This window comes from Cyprinus carpio, chromosome B15 (assembly GCF_018340385.1).
Source record: "Cyprinus carpio isolate SPL01 chromosome B15, ASM1834038v1, whole genome shotgun sequence".
NCBI lineage: Eukaryota > Metazoa > Chordata > Actinopteri > Cypriniformes > Cyprinidae > Cyprinus > Cyprinus carpio.
In genome coordinates, this window is record NC_056611.1 from 28117712 (window position 1) to 28133196 (window position 15485).

Here is a 15485-nt window from a genome sequence, read left to right on the forward strand (position 1 = left end):
AATTAATAGTAGTAATAATAGCTTTATTGCACTTCAAAATATTAACAAAATAAAGTTTTATATTTTAAAATAAAAGAGTGTTAAATAAAAATACAGTTGTTTTATAGTACGCTTAAAAAATACAATGTTAATATTTATTTATTTATTTTTTGAATTTTCAACAATTTCAAACCTAAAATCTGCGAACTTCTATTTTGGCGGGTTGCCGAGTGAAGCACGTCACTGAATGTAATAATGTAGTAACTGATTCTTTTTAAGAGATTCCCCTGTAAAATGTATTACTTTGCATTGTATTTTTCTGTTTGTTTACTTATTCATATATATTCATATAATTCTCTTTATTCAGAAGCTAATTAGATTTTCTCTCCCCTGGCTGTTCTCGGTGTTCCCTTTATTTCTAGTTTCATTTTATTGTTGTTGTGATATATTGTAACGTGTTATTTGAGTGTTAAATAGTTAATAAAAAAAAAAAAGAAAAAAGAAAAAAGAAAAAAAAAAGAAAAAAAAAAGATTATTTTTAAGATCTGAACAAACCACTGGTCTATATATAATGTTCTCTATTATGGATCAGTGGTACACACATAAAATGTCAGTTGTTTTATTATTGGATAATTCAGGGATTCTACAGTCTTTTTAAGAAGAGGGCTGGTGCAGACTAAAATAAATCTACTTTCTCTTTCACTTTTATCATTCATCACCTGGAACAAGACACAGCATAGTCAATCACAATCAAGACTCATATCACACAAGTGATTTTGGGAGTAGGTTTGTTTAACTTTGAATGGGCTTGCAGGAGTGTTTCTGATGAACTACTTTGTATTTACAAATTTATTTTTTCTCTGTGTGTGTGTGTTTTGGGATTTTTGAAGCCCACTATGTTTCTAAGCGGACTCCTGCTGCTCTTTCTGCTTCCTGATTGGACAGAAGGCATTGGAGGTGACACTGTGGACATCAATACTCTCGCACGTATTATTGATTTTGTCGAGCAAAAGTAAGTCTCCAGTTTCTATAAAATATTAAAAAGCCCAAAGTTCCTGTTTACATTAAAAGTTAACAACAAAGTTAGCAACAAGGAAGTCACAACAGTAACAGGAAGCTGTCTGTCAAATGGTCATAAATTAAAACATGGGAGTGTCATTAGTCACCTAAAACTACCTGATCCTGTTTACTGTGTTCCAGCTACAAGAGAGTTGATAAAGATGGACATCCTCGTCAGTATGCTGTAGCCATTAATGTGCCAAAGGATCAGTGTCAACAGAACTTCAATCCTGCACAGAACAACTTTCTGAGAATTTCTCAAGAGAATGCCATGAATGTGAAAAATGCTATTACTGATGAAACAAACGCACTTTACCAAGGTACAGAACTCATCGCTGCGGGAACTAGAAAAAAGAAGAAATACAACATGCATTCAGAGTCTTTGCTGCTGAATCCTGCTGACAACTCACCCATGACCAAACTTTTGAATAGAAGAAGAGACGGCTGCTCTGTTTTCTACACATTTGAATCTCCCTGCGTCAATACATGTCTGGATGAGACAGGCAGACACAGCATTTTAAAGGGCCTGGAGAACTGGAAAGAACACAGTGGAATCAAAGCTTTTGTCTTCAAGAATTTCTGGAAGTATGACACTGAAAAAGATCCTCAAACTGAATTCAAGCAGATCGTGGCTCATGTTCCTCTCTACCGCTGTGAGAGTGAGACTCAGTGTTACGCTTGTAAAGGAGAAGGAAACACTCCCATCGACGCCCAATGTCTTCCTCAAAAAAAGATCAAAGATGAATTTTAACAGTTCTGTGAGTCTTAATTAGGATCTGCTATATTTTGTTTTTAAATTCAATATGCATAGATGAACAACTAAAATGCATTTAAAAATTAATCTTGATTCTTATTCAAACAAATAAAATACTTCCACTTGGTAAACATTTGCTTTACATTTACATTTATTCATTTATCCAAACTTACAAAGGATGATTTTTAAGATCGGAGTAGGCTATGGGCTGCAGTAATGCACATAAACACACCCACAGTTCTCATAAAAATATCAAAGAGAAGGATTTTGGAAAGCATGAGGTGTAACCTAGACGTCATGCTACACTCTTGCTAAATGACATCAGGGTCTTCAGCCAGCTGCCGCAAACGCCTGAAGACTTTACAGGGGGTTCTTACCTTAAGTGGATTGTTGCAACCAGGCCCTGGACAATACTGTTGATTATTACGACTGGAAGACAGTTATACCATAGACACCACTCCTGTAAAGTTTCAGGAGTGACAACCACATTTAAATGCTGCATAAAATAAAAATGAACTCATTCTCGAACTCGAGTTGTTATTGGTAATGTACCCATAAAAAGAAATTTTGGTTAGATTTTTTTTTAACTTTCATTCAATCTCATAAGTGACTTTTCTTTCTGTTTTGAAGATGTTTTCTTTGGATTGTTTGACTACTCGAAAGAGAAGGTAAATAGTCTATAACTTAATTAATTTGTTTTCTGCTAGCTAAATTACATATGTAAAAACAACAACAACAACAAAAACAATGTTACTACTCTTTTAGTAAAACCATGATTCATTTTCTTAAGGGATTTGTATTTGTGTATTTTTTTCTTTCTTTTCCTTTTGTTTTGGTTTTATAACTATACTACCTTAATGGTTTGATGTTTTGTAGTGTTTAGTAAAAAAATAAATAAAAATCTGAAAAAAAAAAAGGTTTCTGATACGTGCTCTGAAGTCCCGATCTGAATCAAATGATTCGCGATCCACGCTGTGAATTTCTGATCTGAATCAAAAGATTCACGAACCGTTTCCAAAGTATACCTATCTGAATCAAATAATTCGCAATACGCGCTACGAAGTACGCGAAGTTCCTGTCTAAATCAAATGGTTTGTGCTCCGAAGTCCTGATCTGAATAATGATTCGTGAACCATAATTTCAGATCAGGACTTTGGAGTGTGGTTTGTGAATCATTCAATTCGCAAAAAGAATTGCGAATTTCTGATCTGAATCAAAAGATTCACGAACCCGCTCCTAAGTTCCGCTCTAAATCAGATAATTAGGTTTATCTGTTCTGCTGCTTTCCCCAACTTTAGCCATCTTTACAACAGTACTACTACTGGCTTAGCTCACTAATGTTTTGACATGAACTGATATTAGCGAAAATGATGTTTACAAATAAAATATCCATATTTTCATTCCAAAGATCTAACACAAATCTACTTACATATTCAGGTTACTGCTAACTAGTGAAGTTCCAATAATATGACGAGCTGCACCTCAAAATACATGTCAGATGGAAACATGCATTATGATTGAGTTTATAGCTTAATTCACTATATTAGAAATAGCTGGACCACTGCAGTTCAGTTGGTGACAGTTAAATAGGAAATCAGCTGAAAGCATCCAGTCATCCTCATACCATTGAAGTATGTTAAGCAAAAAACAAAAAAGAACATCACCGTGAGTATATAATCGGAGCACTGAATCATGTTCAATCTCCTGCATGAGTGCGAGCACCAGCAAATAGGTTAACAGCTACCAGTGTCACTAATAACAATAGTTTCTGAATTCTACAAAACAGATTAATTAGATTGTATTAACATAACCAAATAATATGTTTTATCTTATCCATAATAATTGTCTCTTTCTAAAAGCAAACACAAAATATTGAAGACATTATTTTATGGCACTATCATTACAAGAAAAGTGCAACACTCACTCTACAAACACTGGCTTGTGACATTTTAACCAACTTCAAGGTCTTAATCAGACATTTGGATCTGTGAACTATAGAGTGAGTTTTGCACTTTTGCGGATTTTTGGGGCGGTTTTGAGTCCCTGCTTATTATTTTCATCCTTTATTTAGATTAGGAAAGTGAGTGATGATTACAAAATGTTTTTTTTTTTTTTTTTTTTTTTTTTTAAGAAGGGGGCTGGTCCAGTCTCAGAATAAATCTGATTAATTTTCTCCTCACTCTTATCACTCCTTCTTCTGTGGAGACTCACACAGCATCTCTGGACTTAAAAATTTGGAACAGCAAACATGGTTAGTCACATTCGAGACTCATTCGAGTAATATAGTTTATGTTTTATATATATATATATATATATATATATATATATATATGACAACTATGCACGTGGTATCGATGAATTTATTTTGTTTTTCTGCATGGGCTGTGTTTTATGATTTTAGAAGTTCACAGTATTTCTGAGTGGATTCCTGCTGCTCCTGGTTCCTAATTGGATAGAAAGCGTTGAAGGTGACAATGTGGACATCAGTACTCTCGCCAGTATTATAAACTTCTTTGAAAACAAGTAAGTCTTTCTTCTATTAAATCTAATAAAAAAAATAAGAGTTTAAAGAGTTTCTTAAAGTAAGAAATGAGGATGTAGAGCAACAAAGAGGAAGCAGAGAAATTAGAAGACATGATGGGTGTGTGTCTTTAGCAATACTGATCCTGTTTACTGTGTTCCAGCTACAAGAGAGTTGATAATAAAGATGGACATCCTCGTCAGTACGCTGTAGCCATCAACGTGCCAAAGGATCAGTGTCAACAGAACTTCAATCCTTCACAGAACAACTTCCTGACTCAAGAGGATGCCATGAATGTGAAAAATGCTATTACTGATGAAACAAACGCACTTTACCATCGCTGCGGGAACTAGAAAAAAGAAGAAATACAACATCCATTCAGAGTCTCTCTTGCTGAATCCTGCTGACAACTCACCCATGACCAATCTTTTGAATAAAAGAAAAGACAGCTGCTCTGTTTTCTACACATTTGAGTCTCCCTGCGTCAATACATGTCTGGATGAGAATGGCAGCCACAGCATTTTGAATGCCCTGGAGAACTGGAAAGAACACAGTGGAATTAAAGCTTTTGTCTTCAAGAATTTCTGGAAGTTTGATACTAAAAAAGATCTTCAGACCAAATTTAAGCAGATTGTGGCTCATGTTCCTCTCTACCTCTGTGAGAGTGAGACTCAGTGTTACGCTTGTAAAGGAGAAGGAAACACTGCCATCAATGCCCAATGTCTGCCTCCACCAGAAAACTAAGATTTATACATTAACATTCATTTCTTGCATGATTCTGTACTGAGATGTACTGTCTATTGTTTTGAAATTCAGTATGCTTAGATGAACTAGTGAAATGCATTTTTAAAATAATCTTGCTCCTGCTTAAACAAATAAAATATTTCTGTCTGTTTAGCAAACTTTGTGTGAATTTCATTTGAAGATGAGAGCACATTAATGCTCATAAACACACCCATGTGTCTCAAGAGGTCAAAGAGGAGAACATAGCAAGACCTTGCAGATATAATGCAAAATGTGCAGATGTAAGTGTGTTTGTATTTACAGTGAAAATAAAAATACTTAAAACAGCATGACATCCTCGGGCGCTGGATATACAGTATAGCTGCCCAATGCTCTGGGTGTGTGTTCACTTCTCACTGCTGTGTGTGTGCACTTGGATGGGTTAAATGCAGAGCACCAATTCCGAGTATGGATCACCATACTTGGCAAATGTCACGACTTTCACTTTTTTTTTTTTTTTTTTTTTTTTTTTTTTTTTTTTTTCACAAGGTCATTCACAAAGCTTGATGTCAAACAGACCACAAGGTGCCGCAACACATTGCAATATTAATCACAATTGCACAAGGCTAAACAGATCAAGCTGATAAATAGTTTCTCAAATGGCGAATTTGAATGCATCTGTTTGTAAATACTGTAATGTGAACGTGTGGAGAATGAAGCAATACAATAACTGACACACACACACACACACACACACACACACACACACACACACACACACACACACACACACACACACACACACACACACACACACACAACTGCTAGATCCTTACACCCACCAAACCAACTGACAAACTGACCACAAGGCATTGCACCACAATGTAACAGAAAATAACAGAAATGTTTTGGAAATGCAGTTTGCGCAATACCCACAGCAACATTTTAAATCATATTTCATTAATTATAGTAAACATCATATAAAGTGGGTATTCTTTTTGTTTTCCCCATGGTAAGTATACCAAGTATACTTACAGCCAGACTAATTGTCAGTATACTTGAAGTGTGTTAATGATTATTTAACTTGAAGTGTGCTATTTTGGAACAACTATTTTTTGTACTAAGTGTATTTTAGTGGTAATTAAATTATGCTAAAGTATAACTTTAAGTGTATTTAGTGTACTTTTTGTGCTAAATTGGAACAACTTCAAGTATACTTAGTACACTTTAAGCATATACCTACACTGAACAAAATTATAAACCCAACACTTTTGTTTTTGCCCCCATTTTTCATGAGCTGAACTCAAAGATCTAAGACTTTTTCTCTGTACACAAAAGGCCTATTTCTCTCAAATATTGTTCACAAATCTGTGTTAGTGAGCACTTCTCCTTTGCCAAGATAATCCATCCACCTCACAGGTGTGGCATATCAAGATGCTGATTAGACAGCATGATTATTGCACAGGTGTGCCTTAGGCTGGTCACAATAAAACATTTTTTTTTTTTTCAAAACATTTGCCAAGTATGGTTACCTTACAATTGGTGCTCTGCATTTAACCCATCCAAGTGCACACATACAGCAGTGAACACACACACACACTGTGAACACACACCCGGAGCAATGGGCAGCTATATCCAGCACCCGGGGAGCAGTTGGGGGTTCAGTGCCTTGCTCAAGGGCACTTCAGCCATGGGTATTGAGGGTGGAAGAGAGTGCTGTTCATTCACTTCCCCCACCTACAACTCGAACCTGCGACCTTCCGGTTACAAGTCAGACACTCTAACCATTAGGCCACAGCTGCTGATTGAGTTAGGCCACAGCTGAATAAACTTTTATTCAGAAAATTTTGAAGAACAGAAACTGTAAATCATAACTTGAAAATGAAACACTTAATTTTAATAATCACCTTTGAAGTCAGAAAATACAAATCAACTGTTAGGATAGTTTTAGTAACAATCCATTTATGACGGATTGAACACCATCTACAATTAATAAAAACAATATGTGATGAATAATTATCCCACCTGAATTGAATAAAAACCTTCTTAAAGTTTTGAGTCTGAGTCTTTAAGGTTTAAGGTGCACCCCAAATAGTCTAGAGAGTGAAGCCGAAAAAGGGGAAGTTTCACGAGAGTGAAGAGAGGAGAAGTAAGTAAAGAGGGGTGCGAGACATAACCTTTTTATTCCCTGCAGATACAAAGAACATTGTGTTCAACAAAAAAGTTGTCATTGCATCAAGGAACAGAAGGGCTATTTCTAAATCAAACATAACAAGTTCAGTATTAACCAAGCATATCATGACCCCCCCCCCCAGGAACCAAGATAATATCTATTATTGAAACATTGACAGTTGTTTTGACAAATAGTATAAAAGGGCTAAGCTCATTGTATAAAACAGACTCAACTTAATACCCAGTTATATAAAATTGTTAATAACATTGTTAATATTGAAATAACATATTAAAATAATTCATAAAACATTTAATAATACAGAAGATACATCTGAATATGCAAATTCTCAAAGGTTGATACACCAATTACCCCACTTGAGTCTTAATAAGACTCGCCACCATAACTTTCTTTCCTTAATCAAAGAAAAATACATCATCAATATATGTAAAAGATAACTCCAAAAAGAAAAAGATGAATGATTATATGTATAAATGTATATACTTAAAGGATACAGAAGAGTAAATGAAAAAAATTCAGGTAGGACTGCAGATACCTCTCTAAACCCAGCCACTTAAAAGAAATTGACAGGAAATCTTCAACCGGATTGTCAGACGAGGACCACTGAAAGAATCCGACCACTATCTTCCCCTGGACTTTTGCTGGGTTGAGGACTGACTACAGCTTACCATCTCCTTCAGTTTTAAACTACATCACAACTTTTTCTCTTTCTAGGCACAGCATACATGTGGGAATTATGCTTTTTAATCAATAACCTTACAAAGCATCATAATCATACGTACACAAACATACACCAGGAGGAGGACGGTAACAATTATAGCAAAACAAGTACCAAAATCATTGAGAAGCCCCCAAAAATATCCTCCAAGGGCATTTTTAATCCATGAAAAGGCATTAGTTCCATCAGAAACAGTACTACTCTTCTCTATCTCCTCTCGTAGCTGTTTCATGTGTTGAATCACATCAGTCATATTGTTTTGTATATCAGGAATATACGTACAACATTGATCTCCAATTACAGCACAAACTCCACCCTCTCGCGCAAGAATATAATCAAGAGCTGCACGATTTTGTAAAGCAACCAATTTAAGATTTTTCATCTCATCTGTTAATAAATGGAATCCTTCAATAGCATAATTAGCAAATGATTCCAGTTCTAGACTAATATTATCGATTAGATATGCATTATGTACAGAACCATACCATGGGACAAATCCCTCCAGGATTTTAGTGCCCAAAGAAACACGTTGATGGGGTCTGTATTCTGGATGTGAACGCTTAGTTCGACGGCTAATTAGTGGTGCTCCTGTTTTAGACAAGAAGGTCAGGTGAGTGTTAAGCAAGCCAATATAACAACATCCTGACCATTGCTTAGGCAGCCACCGATAAGCATTATTACCGCAAATCCAATATCTTTCTTTTAACGGTAAATACACAGTTTCAGAGGTTGGGATTACAGAATCAGGATAAACTTGAAGTATTTGTAGTCCATTATTAGTCATTAGTTGGTATGGAGTAGTATTTGCCATGGACCACAGATTCCCAGAAGACATGGAAGGCCCCCAAAACAGTCCTATATTTACATATCTACGAGAACAGTCAGAATATCCTAACCATCTATCTCCGAGTCCAGCATTCTGACATATGCACATAGGTGCTACGTCTCCTATTTTACCTTGTACCTGTAGGGAAGCAGGCATAGAGTCTGTCGGGATCTCGTTGGAGGGTCTCGTATGGAGTATTAAAGGAATCGAGTCTTGAGCATGCATATAGGTGCACACAGATGCACATTCATCAGCTAACCTAACATCTATTCCCATCCGAGAAAAGTGGAGGCTCAACACAGACAACCAAACAGTACAAGAGGATTCAGGTGAACCCACAATCATGGCTTGTAACCATATCAAACATTTTGTTTTGATTTCAGGAAGAGGTACAGGCTGTAATCGAAAAGGCTTATCTGTTGAATGCGGAGCATTAGCACACACATAACAATCAGAGAATCCCTCAGTTTGAGCTGTATAATTAAGAAGCCTCCACCATAGATTATCCTGATGGGGAGGGCGATCGACCAGCATCGGATGTGAGTGTTCGAACAATTGCTTCAGTCCCGGATCTGTTGTTTCTCCCACGGCGATAAAGAGCCAGACGAAGAGTATGACAGTGGTGATGTAATAACTCATATTCCTAGCTGATTGGAAAGAAATACATAAAAGAATATCTGAAAGCGTCACCTTCACAGTCACAGGAACACTGTGGAAAGCTATCACAGAACCTATATCGACTGAAAGGCTTTAGCATAGGGCTCACAGTCAGTAAAGCATTTAGGAGTAATGTGATGATGGTGTATCCGATCCCTGGGACGAAGCACTTATGTTTGAAGTACCAGAGTCCTATAGTAGCGGATGATGAACCCGGTTCAATGTCTGTCAATGATGGAGTCACGATGGACTGGATTGTTCACACCAGCTACACCAGAAGCCACTCCAAGGAGTCACCCTCAGAACCAGTCGTCTTGCTCCAAGAACACATTAATATGCAGATTAGAGACAGTGTATAGATACATTGCATTGAATGGGAATATTAATTTATGGCCATTTTACCCACATACTGCATAAACTAAAATGGTGTATCAATTCATTCCATTATATCTTTCATAACATAGTTGAGAATCATCTTTATATAAATTTTGGTTTAAAAAAATCCTGAAACCCAAAAAGTTATTGGAAAAAAATCGAATTGTTTTTGTCTAATTCTCTTAAGTGCCCTATTCTCTTAAGTGTGTTTTTCAAATGTTCTAATGAAGGATTTGTGCAATTGAGAAATATAATTTTCTCTTTCACTTTTGTTGTTATAATAAAATATCACTGTTTGTGCAGATTTTAGTTTTTTTTTTTTTTTTTGGGGGGGGTGGGGGGGGTCTGGATCAGGCTGTAATTCTATGTAGAACTGCCACTGGTTTGGTGTCATGTTATATTTATAAAGGTTATAGTTTATAAAGGTTAAGGATGAGTCATTTTGGAGCAGGACAGACACTGACTTACTTTTACAATTTTCTGATTCTTTGCAATTACAAAGAGAAGATCCTGCAGCCATGAGGTCATCATCACCCTTGTAAAACTGATTTTCTGATTTAAAAATGGCATGTTGCATTCTACAGAGTCAAGAAGTGCTCATTTAAAGGATCAAAGTTCCCTTGACATAGATTCCTGATGGCTTACGGTGACGCTTTGGTGTCTTTATAGCTATAAAACATTAAATAAAGCAAGATAAAAACAGTTTTGTGATCACCAGCAGACCAAACACGGTTTATTAATGACATTAATTTCTCTACTTCCTCTTTGTGCTATATCATATAGTAAAAAGTTCTTTTTAAAATCTTGATTTTATGCACTATACTCACAGAAGTCTATTATTCAGGCAAGAATTGTAAGGTTCATCTTCTGTTCTTCCACACTTTCTGTCCAGCGCTGAAGCAGAAAGAGCAGCAGGAGTCCATTCAGAAACACAATGATCTTCTAAAGAGATAAAACATGTGCACACACTATACTTAATAACTATATGTGACATTTGACACTGACATTTCCTTCCTTTTATCTTAGTGTAAAGAACATTTTAATAACCTAAAGAACTTTTCTTCGCTATAAAGAGCCTTTTGTGGAATAGAAATATCTACATGGAACCATCAATGCCAATAAAGAAAATTCATGATTAAGAGTAAATGACTACCTCTAACAAACTGAATGAAAAACAGTGTATAAAACATTACCTACCATTAATGCTGAAGATTCAGAGATGATGTGTGAGTCTTCTTCAGAGGCAAGAGTGAAGGAGAGGCTATTTATGTTCCTGGACCCCTGACTGGCCCTCTTCATCAGCATCACTACAAGATCAATAGAAGATGCCAAAAGCTACATGATTACTCACTCTTTCACCTACGTCTTTGGCAGGGTTTAAACATCTCCAGTAAAGATTACCTTACACACCCAAATGTCAAATGGCAAAAAACACAAACACAAACATATACTTTTGAAGGGCACATCTGTTAAATTTGCCACCTTCATACTAAAGAATGTTTTCACTTACTTTGTAAACCAATTGTAAAATGTTTGTGTATCATTTATTTTCCAAAATTCCAAAGTTCCCTCGAAAACATGGAACTTCTGGATTGTTTTTGTCTTGAGGAAACCAGTGATTTCAAACTGTCTAAAAATGTAAAGACCCAAACGTCTGTGTTCAGTGTCTATGTATGCAACGTAAATAAAAGCAAATCTGCACCTTCACAAATAAGCAAATGATGAAAACTTAACTTGTGCCAACATTTAAAACTGAGTAATACACATTTGTATGCCACATTAATCAAAGCATAGAGACTGAGAAACACAGCCCTGGGGCCCGTTCTCCATACGTTGCTAACTCAGTTAGCTGGATTTGATTGTTGACGATTTGGCATGATCTTGGATTATTTGGTTCTTCGAAGCTCATCCCGGAGTTGCTGTCATAGCAACAGGTCCGTAAATTTAAACCTGCTCGGGAGCAGACTTATTTCATGTAAACAGGATTAGATCGCATCTTTCTAACCAGAACTGATCCTTAGAATCTGTCTGCTACCACCGCTACTTTATTACAAGATCCTACTGATCCTATCCTACTGATCCATACAATAATTTAAAATAATAATAATTTGAAAATTTATTCAAAGATAGTTTAATAATGTCGTGTAGTCCCATAATTAAAAAAACAACAAGTGAAAGTGACGTGACATACAGCCAAGTATGGTGACCCATACTCAGAATCGTGCTCTGCATTTAACCCATCCAAAGTGCACACACACACACACACACACACACCGTGAACACACACCCGGAGCAGTGGGCAGCCATTTATGCTGCGGCGTCCGGGGAGCAGTTGGGGGTTCAGTGCCTTGCTCAAGAGCACCTCAGTCTTGGTATTGCGTGATATATATATATAGTAGTCAACATTTGAAGTGGATCAAAAAAGTTAATCAAAGTTGTCCTAAGATTTGATCCACTTCAAATGTTGACTACTCTACACACACACACAAAGATAACAAGTAGATAGAATATAGAAAGTAGTGGTCGACCGATATATTGCCAAGGCCGATATATATATCGACATGGACGGTATATCAGCCGATATTTGGCATTTTTCAAATATCGGCATTGGCCGATATGTTTTTCTGCTTGGCCGATGTGTTAGAGGCGGGACTTTTATTTTGACGGGGCGCCGGACTTTTATTTTGACAGCGCCGAGAGCGGCAGTGTCTGAGCGCACACAGTGCTCACAATCTCTCTCTTGTTTGTCGTCGTTGTTAACAGCTCTGTCTAATACGAACAGAAGTCTGTCTAATAATCAGAGGTTAAACAGAGGAATTAATGTATACAGAAAGTATTATAGCGATTGCTTTTATATTAGGCCTATTAGCAATAGAAAGGCAAACTTTATAATACGTTCTCGTTTGCCGTCAACATTAAGCAAATACGCATTTATATATAGTTTAAACAAATCTTTGAATGACTAATGAACATTTAATTTCACAAACCTTGCAAACTCATTCGAATCTAGCTGTGAGATCTTGTGAAGAGTGTATGTGTATCCAGCATGATCACGTGTTCTCTGTGTAAAGGTCGGCCCATGTTAATTGAATGCTTTAAACTATAAACTCGTGATTTCAAATTATGCTGCGCTTTATGCATTTGCCCACCGTCATATTCATGTAATTTTCACTGTGTGTTGTATGTAAAATTAGGGTTACCCTGGCTTTGTTTGAAAAATATGATTCCCAGTGCACACAAACTTCCCAGAATACTGAGTGCCCTGTTGGTTACAGTGTTTACTTCCTTTTTAATTCTATTTTTAAAATATCTATTTATTTGTGAAAAATACCTTGTCATCTAAAGTATAAGTTTGTTTATTTTACACATTTATATTATATACACATTATATATATATATACTTTAACTTTGAAATGTTTTAACTGTTGCCCCGCCTTCTACTTCTTAATTATCTTACTCTCTATAGTGTCATGCTGGGAAAAAAACGAAGGAACATTGTGCTTTGCCAGTTACTCATCGCGTGTTGGAAGTGGCGTGTACCACAGTTTGCTTTGCCGACTGCGAAATGTGATTGGTAAACAGTTTGACAGAATACACCCTGACCCTGCAGTAAACTGAATTTGTGGAGTGGAAGGTGTTTTCATGGCCTTTCAAACTGATTCTGAGGCCAAAAACAACAAAAACAAAACGTAAACATTTGATAAAGTAAACGAGGATGCTGATGTGTAATATTTCTCCTACATTTACACTTACTAAGGCATTCCTTAGCAGCTGTGTAAACAGCATCACCAGATGGAATATCAACATTTGGATTCATTAGGTAGAATATTTTTAGTAGCTAGTAATGCCTGTGTCGAAGTGCAGTCACTCCACCTATTTAACCAAAGTCTTTGATTTAACTCTACCCACAGATCATCGTCACATGGGGTGAGCTCTCGGAACTGGGCTGCTTTTACACTGTTGCCGCGGGTTGTTGTTATTGTTTTTTTTTTTTATGTCGCTGGTTAAAGCGATGTCTCCCCTACCCCCAGAAAGCGATTTCAATGGAGGGGAAAACTGCGGAAAAGCTTGATTGGGCTAGTTTTAAATAGCAGTTGGGCTGGTTTTGATTCACTGACCTGCAAAACAGCTTATCGTGTTTAGGAAAGTGGAATGAAACTCATGTTAATTCATGCTTTAAGTGGAGGCAGTGTGCATATGGGAGGGTTTCCTTTACCTTTATAACCATACAATCTTAATAAAAATAAAAATATAATAAATTTACAGATTAATAGATTATTGATTAATATGCAAAATAATTTAAAATGTTTATAAATAAATAACAGCACCACCTCTCTTGTAGCCTACATATTCTGTATTTCGGAGCAGTTCAAGCTGTTTCTCATCACACTGTGTGAAATACCAGCCTGATCTCATGGCAATTCTTACATATTTACCAAGGTGGCTAATTTGTACGAATTTTGTCAAATTATTTTACGAGCTGCACAATTCGTAAGAATTTTTACGAATGACATACACCTAACCCCGCCCCTTAACCTACCTGAAACTGGGGTTTGGACAAAACCGCTGTAAGAGATACGCAAACTATAGCTCTCGGTTGGGTCAAAGAAGCCAGTGTTGCACTAGTAAAGCTTTAATGGATGACGACTGTAATCAAGGTAAAGACAATTAGAGTGGCATACAGGAGTAGTAACATTGAAGGCACAATATATAAGATTTTTTAATGAAAATATCCAAAAACCACTAGGACACTGTTATACATTTTAATGACTTGTGTACTTGCATTACTCCCAAATGTTTAGAAGAATGTTTAAATCCAGAGAAATAGCTATTTCAACTAGTGTAGTGGACTGTGTCATTGCATCACCTGCCAATGAGTCATAAACCCCCGATTTCCAGTTTTTTCTGTAGAAAACATGAAAACACCAAAGACGCTATAATATTTTATTAGACAGGTATCGACTGCATAGAGTAGCATTATAACAGAACTTTAAAATACAGTATGATAAAACAGCGCTGCTTTTCCCCACATACTCATGACCGGAAGGAGCCGAAGCAGTCTACTGTGGCATAATAAAAGCTCCGCTGCGAAGCGAGGTGGCTGAAGCGATTGCTAGTGAGAGCCAGGCGTGACGCGGTTGTGGCTAGAAGGGATACAGCTAAAACCGAGAGCAAACAATAAATTGAATTTTCTACCTATAAGATTGTGTTTTATTAACGGCTACACATACCCCAACCTTACTCCTTACAATAATGGAAAAATAGTAATAATTGTTGTACAGTGTGACAAAAATGACACTGTATTGACATGCGCGTGCCCAGTTGCTCTGCATGGATCTCTTCTAGCCTTAACCGTGTCACGCTCAGCTCTCATTAGCAATCGCTTCAGCCACCTCGCTTCGCTTCAACGGGTTTCTGCCTCACCCTGCTTCATACTATGATGTTAATAAATCTTTAATACATTAGCTCATCCATGAACATGATTTCTGCCTGAGTCCTGTCCGATTGCATCGGCTTTGGGGATGAAGATGACAACTCCAATGATTCCACACTCAGTCATGGTGTCATCAAACTACACCTTTGTTTCTCTGTTTGTTTTGAATACGCGCCCTCCAGCAGCGAAAACTTACAGATTGTGCCTTCAAAGCACGTGTGTGTCCGTTATTATTGATGCACAAACGA

At 36.7% G+C, this 15485-nt stretch overlaps 1 protein-coding gene across 1 annotated transcript; it reads left to right on the forward strand.

The window, feature by feature from the left end:
* The first annotated feature begins 699 nt into the window (after positions 1-699).
* LOC109068208 lies at positions 700-2320 on the forward strand. Its single transcript, XM_042740234.1, has 3 exons — positions 700-761; positions 870-991; positions 1180-2320. Exons 2-3 carry the CDS (start codon positions 876-878, stop codon positions 1787-1789), a joined length of 726 nt encoding a protein of 241 aa, XP_042596168.1. The 5' UTR covers positions 700-761; positions 870-875; the 3' UTR covers positions 1790-2320.
* The last annotated feature ends 13165 nt before the right edge of the window (positions 2321-15485 follow it).